The 7,704-nt window shown below is 50.5% G+C and overlaps 2 protein-coding genes across 2 annotated transcripts in view; one reads left to right on the top strand and one right to left on the bottom strand.

The window, feature by feature from the left end:
• Positions 1-185: 185 nt before the first annotated feature.
• On the top strand, positions 186-2,631 carry LOC104499894 (chromosome unknown open reading frame, human C7orf62; the record flags this gene model as incomplete). Its single annotated transcript, XM_010143458.1, has 5 exons — positions 186-289; positions 653-717; positions 1,216-1,414; positions 1,647-1,806; positions 2,546-2,631. Coding segments are annotated over 5 exons (614 nt in total), but the record flags the coding sequence as incomplete, so codon positions are not given.
• Positions 2,632-3,864: 1,233 nt separating this feature from the next.
• ARHGAP17 (Rho GTPase activating protein 17) overlaps positions 3,865-7,704 on the bottom strand; it is a gene marked incomplete at its 5' end in the record, with an annotated part of 23,745 nt that continues 19,905 nt past the window's right edge. Inside the window, one exon of the mRNA XM_010143457.1 lies at positions 3,865-3,995. Coding sequence (XP_010141759.1) covers positions 3,865-3,995 — 131 coding nt within the window. The remainder of the gene's footprint in view (positions 3,996-7,704) is intronic.

The following is a 7,704-nucleotide window of genomic DNA, read 5'->3' as shown; positions in this document are numbered from 1 at the left end:
CGCATGGCAAGGCGAGATTCCTGCGGCATGAATGCCTTCATGGTTTTCCGAGCAATAAAAGCCTGAGGTGTGCGTGTGTTGTCTGGGGCAGCGGAGGGAGCACAGACCAGAGCCCACAACACAGCTGGGCTGCAACTGTGGCTACACACCACTTGACAAAGCGCTGTTTTTTCTTTCAAAACAAGGTTATCACAGAGGATTGTTTGAGAAGGTGTCGGAGGACCACATGACACAGCAGGTCTCAGGGCTGCTGCTCCTCTCCCCCAGCTGGATTTTGCACGTAGTAGAGGTAGGTTACACAAACTCCTAGAGAGATCGAGTAACCTCGATTCATCTTGGCATAAATTTGGCTTTTAAGCTCCAGCAAACCAGGATCATCTCTCTATCCATCCATCGGCTTAAGGACCTGAATAACGCTGTGGTGGGTTCACCTGACCCTGGCACTGACTCCCTCCCGAGCTTCCCAACTGTCCCAGAACGTCACTCTGACAGAATGAGACGACAAGTTCTGTCAGACCTGACAGGAACAATGTGCGTTGTCCCTAGCGCCGGTGACGCACAGGGAAAGCCCACGGAGGGCAGCTGATGAATTAGTTTCATGTTCACTGATTCTAACAGGCAATTCTGTGAACACTCTCCCTTTCCTCTGCAGTCTTGCAGTAGCACAATCCACTTCATCATCCGAGATTTAGCTTCTCTCCAAAATCAAGGTCCGAGGTGAGCGTTTCATTTTACCTTGGAGGGAACGACATATTATTAGTCTCTGCCTTCCAGACTCCCTTTTGCCCTTCCAGCACTACCTGCCCAGTCCCACAGGCCAGCCAGTTGCCTTTAGCTTAACCTGAGCGTTTCTCTAGGGCCCCATAAGAATTCACTGAAACCCATGTTCGTGGAAGCTGTAGCGGTTTCTTGGCTGTGAATGGAGTCAAAGCAAGGTGCTACCACATTCCTGCCTTTGCTCGTTAAATCCCTGCTGCCCTTCTGCTCGTTCCTCACCCTCACCTTCAAGCAGTCCTCTCAGACCCTCTGGGGTGCCTCTCAGTCTGATTAGAAAAGGTTTCCACACGGGAGGGGTGCCCCAGGCTGGGTCCAGACAGTCCTGCAAGCACAGCTCTAGGAATGCAAACTACAGCTTGCTGCCTAGTTACAGACTCGACCCTCCGATAGGAGCTCCGTGCTGCGCTTCAGGGGGGAATTCTCTCTCTTTCCATGCAGTGCTTTACTCCAGGATATTAAAGTTTTAGTGGTGGCACATAACATCCCCACCAGACTCTTCCCACACTGGTACGTGGTAACAGCGATGTCTCCCGTGGCACATCCACCAGACCCGATGCAGTCACAGTCCACAGCAGAGGCGGTCGCAGAGTGCCTCACCTTCCTATGCCAAGTGGCAGCCTCTATTCAGAGTTTTGAGGTAAACTTCAGAGAACTAAGAAATGTACCTACTTTACCCCCAAACCAGGAACCAAGCAGCTGCTCGTCTTTCAGGCAGCGCGCACGAGCACCCACACCTGAGGGGATGCCAGAAACAGCGCCAAAGCTTACAAACCCTCATTATTTTACCCCAAGCTTCCTTCTAGACCTCTGTGGGGTTATTTTGCGCAGCCATCGTGTAACTGCACTGAAACCTGCTCTTTGTTACCAAGGACGACGACGAGGACAGGAGTGAGGTTGTACACACTGCTGCACCCGAGCTCCTCATCCCGGCAGAGGCCACTGAGTACCTGTTTAATGCTGAAGAATGTTTCCGTCCGGGTGATTTTGTGAGAATGTATTTGAGTCCTTCCCAAGTTGTCCTGGATTCAGGTACAGTTGGAGAGGCAACCACCAGGTCCAGTCACAGAACTAGAGTCTGTGGCTCCTGACACTGAATTTTGAGCAGAGAGCTCGTTATAGTGCTAGTGTAGTGACAGAGAGAGCAGGAGAGCAGGGCTGTGCCCTGCAGGGGGCAGGGGTCATTTTCCCCGGTAAGAGGTGTCTGAACAGGAGATAACTGGGCAGCCACTGGGATTTCAAACTGGGGCATCATCATCATCATGGCTTGGCTTCACAAACGAAGATCTGGGAAGGGCTTTTCCCACGCTCACTGCAAGCAATGAGTGCACCCTTCGGGCCTGCGCGGTGGATTTTTTAGGTGAGGCGCAGCGTGCGCAGAACTGGCTCCACCCTTTACACCTGAGGTTCATCTGCCAGGACCTAGCGAGCTTGGACAGTGACAGCGAAGTCCTCGGGTCGTAGGTTTGGTTAGAATATCCTTCTCTTAGATGATGGATGCCTTACAGGGCTAAACGAGCTCCATCTGCCCGGGTTTGGAGTCAGAGTTGTCCTTCTCCTAGGATGGCTGTCCGAAGGCTGGTGAGCCCATCCTGCCCGTGGACACACTTTGTCTGACCCTTCAGTTGAGACTTGTCTGGCCTGGGAGACCCCACTGGAGGCACATGCCACCACCAGCACAGCTCTCAACCTCGCAAGGGCACGCAAGCTCCTTCCCCACGGCAAGGGGGTGCCCGTGAAAGAGTCGCTGCTCTACCTCCGGACATCACAGACCCGGGCACGGGGCGGCCCGGGCCCGCCAACAACCGGAGGCCCTTGCGGCCGGGGCCTGCCAAGAACGGGAGTCCCCGAGGGTAAACTGGGGCATCAGGAAGACAGCAACTACCATATATGCAAAGTGTCTTGTCAAAGCCTTCATGAAAAGCAGTTTTATTTTGTAGCTGAGCCTGAGGTCTAGTTTAGTGACTTTAATAGAATGTATCAGAGCACTAAGGAACATACAGGTTAAGTAAACCAATAGAACTAGTTAATTTACCTCAACTGACTCGTCTCCTCTCTCTCACTTGCAGAAACAGTATGGCCCATCCCCTCTCGTTTCTCCCCATGACACCAGCTGTATCCAGCATTCCTCTCCACAGCTGGACTCGCTCCTGTTTAACATCAATCCACACATGGAAGAAGAGGCACGTTCCTTCCCAGCAGCTTCCACTACAAGCCCTGAAGGAACGAGCCTGTGTAACCTGAGACATCCCCGGGAGCAAGGTCACTCGCAAACAGGAATAAAGATGCCTTAAGTTGACAAAAGACAATCTTTAATTTTATAAATGTTCACCCAGCTGGTGAATCCAAACAGCTGTTTCAGAGTTCTTTCAAAATTCAACCATTTTCAACAAAAGCACAAAAAACCCACCCCACTTCCACAGTTTCATCATGAAACAGTTGCTAGTTTCCCATAAACAAAAGCAGACCTGGTTAATACAAATACCTATGGAATAAGGAGTGAGTACTGATCAGTAAGCAGCGATGAAACGATTACAGATGCAGGCAGTTTCCTTCTAGAGTAGGACAGTCCTTCAAGGCACTAGGGACATCCACAGTTTGGAGAGGGCGACCGAGACCCAGCAGTCGCCACCAGCACTCGGGCGGGTTTTGGTTCATGTTTTTTAAAAAGAATCTGCAGCAAATCAGTGAGGGAATGTCTCTTGCAAGGCAGCTCCTTGTAACTTCTAAGAACTAGAAATAAAAGTCTAACCGTGACATTAAAAAGATTATTTCCATAATACATGCACTTTAAATAACTAACGCTCTGCTTCTGATTCTTTTGGAATTGCTGCTCATACCATCCGTATCAGCAGCAATTCCACTTCCTATGCAAGTTCCTGCAATAATTAACTCCTTCCAGCCAAGACTGTGAAAACCACTGCTGAGACACAGGTCATTAAACTTCTTCTGAATGGCTCAGTCACTCTCTCTGCGAGGCACAAGTCCCAGCTCCGCACTGTTTCGCCATATCATCAGAAGAAGCTTTTCACTGTGAGGTCTGTTCGTTTTCCCCCCGGGAGAGGAACCGTGGGGAAGTCTGAGTCTCCACTACAGAGCAGTGCTTTCTGTGTCGTTGTCGAGGTCGAGCGGGAGGTGGTTGTGCGGCTCTTTGCTCACTGTCTCTGCAAGAAGCTCTGAAGAAGGGGTTTGAAGTGGTTCTTGAATACTGGAATTCGAGTCTGCACAAAAAACGGAATGGCAAGGTTAGCAGCCTGGACCCCGACAGCGCTTGCTCGTGTGTGCCAGGCAGCTCCTCACAAAGGGGGAGGAGAGGACAGATCTGCACAAAAAACGGAATGGCAAGGTTAGCAGCCTGGACCCCGACAGCGCTTGCTCGTGTGTGCCAGGCAGCTCCTCACAAAGGGGGAGGAGAGGAAAGATCAACAAGGCTTTCTCAAACAGAGGGCTGCCACCGATGTGCACACGCACACAGGGACACAAAGGACTAAGCCAAACTAAAAAAAGCCTGTGAGCTGCTTCTCCTACACACCCCTTAGTCCTGCACAGGAGATACAGATCCTTTCTGAAGAATGGAAGGCAGCAAATGCTATTTAGGACCAAATTCCTCAATGCCCCTTAGGAGCGAGACGTTAATCCAGACTTTCACGTCAAAGCACAACGGCCACTCAGCAAAAAGCCGTGGCACCTAAATTGTCAGCCAGGTAACCACTGCCTGTGGCACTGTCCCAAGAGGAAGAAATTACTCAAACCAAAGAGAGACAAGAGCCTTTTCCTGTGTATAACAGGGAACATCACGCTCTTCGCCGCCTCTGAGGGGAGGAGAATTTTGTTCAAGCCAAGGTGTCCAAGCAGGACCTCAAAACGTTGCCTTTGTGGTGACTGACTGCCCTGCATTAGAAGGCCAGAAAATGCGTAACAGCTCAAAAAAACCAAACTGAAAGGAGTAAGTCAGTGTTTTGGAAGGCAAACCTGTCACATGCCACAACGTGACTTACTGCAATCCAGCAGCTGTTCCAAAAAGAAAATAATTTCTATCACTTAATAAAGAATCCAAACAAATGCCCTGTTTTTCACCACAGGTGGCACAGACAGGCATCCCAGGAAGACCTGGACTCATACCTCACCCATTGTCTCACATTTAGCCCAGAAGTTACTTTATATATGTTCAAGTTGAGAGTTTCTGAGCTAAATGACATGGAAGAGGTGAAAGCCCAAGTGCAGCCTCCCCCGCCTGTCCCTCAGCCCCCTGCTTGATGCCAGCCAGCCCTCCACCACGCACTGTCGCTGCATTCAGTGGTGCTGCTAATCGAGGAGCTGGAACTTATCGTACAGTGGCCTAACACCGACTGGGCAGTTTGGTGTTTGCATCCCTATTGCTGCAACTTGCCCAAAAACGGGATTCCAGGTGTGAGCTGCTCATTTTTTCCCAAGTCTGGTATCCAAGTCTCGGGCAGTGCCATGTCCCGCTAAGACATTCCAGGGGCAAGCGAAATCATCCAGAAGGCTCAGAGCAAACCATCAATCAGAGCTGTTCGCCCAGAGGTGGGAGCAGCCCCGTCCCTGGCACCATCCCAGGTCAGGTTGGCCCTTGGGGCTCTGAGCCCCCTGCTCTGGGTGCAGATGTCCCTGCTCCCTGCAGGGGTGGGACTGGGTGAGCTTTAAGGTTTCTTCCAACCCCAACCAGTCAGAGAGTCTGTGACTTGTTAAACACCATCCTCTGGGGGAATCTCTTAAAGAGATCCCTCTCCCCAGCCCTCATTCACCTCTCGGGAGCCGGCGTCCTGTTCTGGGTTATACCCAGTGAGAGGAGCCTGGTGGCACCTACAAAACCATCACTGACCAATCACCTTTGACAGCAATGAGGGAAGAATTACCGGGGCTACTTTCAGACCAAACCTTTTCACTCAGCCTCACATTCACATGCTTAAAATAATTCTCCACATCTCGTCACAGCAGCAGCAATCCTTTATCCCACTATTCTCTGTGACTCTGGTTCTACAACAGACGAAAGATCTGAGTCCTTTCAAAGTCAGCTGATTTAAACTTTGGATTTCTTCAGTCATTTTTACTATTGTTCACAGCAGCAATATTGCATGACAGAATAAACTGCAACCACGTGAGTTCCCAAATTCTCGCATCTGTCTCTTACTCAGAAGGTTCCACGCTGAGCTGGAGCTCAGCAGAGCGCCCAGAACCACCCGGCAGCGGATCTGCCTTCGCCCCCGTGTCTGTTACCTTCGAACTTTCATTTAATGTACGGCTCAAGAGGTGAACTTCAGCTTCAGAGGCAGGCACAGAAGTTCTCTCTACCCCAAAGGGTGAATCGGAAAAGGAGGTAACGGGAAGCGTGAGGTGACACAGGAAAGGAGCGTTTGTGACAAACGCAGTTCAGCTGCGCCAGGTACAACCGAACCCCCGTACAAAGCACGTGGGTTTTGGGGTGTCTGTACAGCACAGCATGAATCCGGCCAGTCAAAACACAAACGACTCGACACGGTCTGGGCTCCAGTGCTTTTAGTGGGTTAATGGGAGCGCGAGCACCACACAGCCATGCTCTCTGCATGCCACGCTAACGGTGACGCAAGCAAGCGGGGTTATTTGTGATGGGTTAGCGGTGGGCGTTAGCACACACATGATTATGAATTAGCAACACTGTTGGCCAATCATATGCCTTTTCCTTACCATTCCACTTTCCAACACAGTTCCTACTGTCAACAGGTCAAACATCTAGATTATTTAATGAAATTTGATTAGAATATTCTTTTCTGGGGCTTATTACTTTAATACCATACATAGCACTTGAGGCATTAAAGTCCAGCACATGGACAACAGAATTCAGCAGTGTCCTGACTCGGAATTCCTGTTCCGATGGTATGAACTTTACCAGCAACTTCATTTTGGCTTCAGTTATTCCCACATCTCTCCTTGCTCCACTATTGAAGGTTAAAATTAAACACTGTGAATTAGATAAGCCAGTCTGTGATAAGTGCTTCTATGTGCACGTGTAGCTGTTAGAGCTGGTACTCCTAGGTGGTATGTAGTGGTGTTAATTCTGAACAATTATTAATCCTGTAAAAAAAGACTGTTCTGGAGCGGGTGGATGATCCTGTCCTGGGGGTGCTGCTGTAGCTAAGCTCAAGTATCACCACAACTGCGCCCCACGCTTCATTTTGCAAAACGTACTAGATTTTCTAGGTTCCTTTATCAGTTCTGCTGGGGAATCCCTCACCATCAGCTCGCCTTTCCTGGGACTCCTGCCCGGCAGCTCTCGGGCCGCTGTTCCCACACGCAGCTCACATGGCCGATTCGCTACACTTGGCACTTGACGGGAACGACGTGAAGCCTCCCCAGCTGTAACACCGCTGATGCCAGTGGTTTTGTGCGTTTCCCCAGACTCCAAGACAGGTACCTCTGTACCCAGCGGGAAAGGAGCCAGCGCTGTGCTGTAGTTCCAGTCCCCCTCCAGCCTCGGCTGTGCCATCCCTCCCCTATGGCAGACACTTGCCCTGGGAAACACCCCCCGCCCCCCACTGCTGCAGCCCCCTGCACCAGCTGGGTCTCACTGGGAAGGCCGTTTTTTCTCCAGTTACACTGGAGTACAACAAACCCTGCTCGTCTGCTGCCATTAAAGCAAATTCCTCAGAACCAGACAGAAACAAACATGGCCAGCCTATGAAACACGACTTCACAACAGGGGTGTAAGTGCCCTCAAGATCCAGACTCAGCTTATTTCTGCACTTGGTCTGGAAATGCAGTGCCCTCGTATTTCAGAGATGGTGACAAAAAGAACAGAAGTGCCTTCAGGAGAAGTATCTCATTGTAAAAGACAAAGCTATTTCGCAGCTGCTGCCGCAGCTCCTTTACCACTAGCTTCTCCAATTAAAAAAAAAAAAAAAAAAAAACACCACACCTCCCACCCCACCCGTC

The sequence above is a fragment of the Buceros rhinoceros genome, unplaced genomic scaffold, assembly GCF_000710305.1.
Source record: "Buceros rhinoceros silvestris isolate BGI_N320 unplaced genomic scaffold, ASM71030v1 scaffold28709, whole genome shotgun sequence".
Classification (NCBI taxonomy): domain Eukaryota; kingdom Metazoa; phylum Chordata; class Aves; order Bucerotiformes; family Bucerotidae; genus Buceros; species Buceros rhinoceros.
This window is presented reverse-complemented; position numbering and strand designations above follow the sequence as displayed.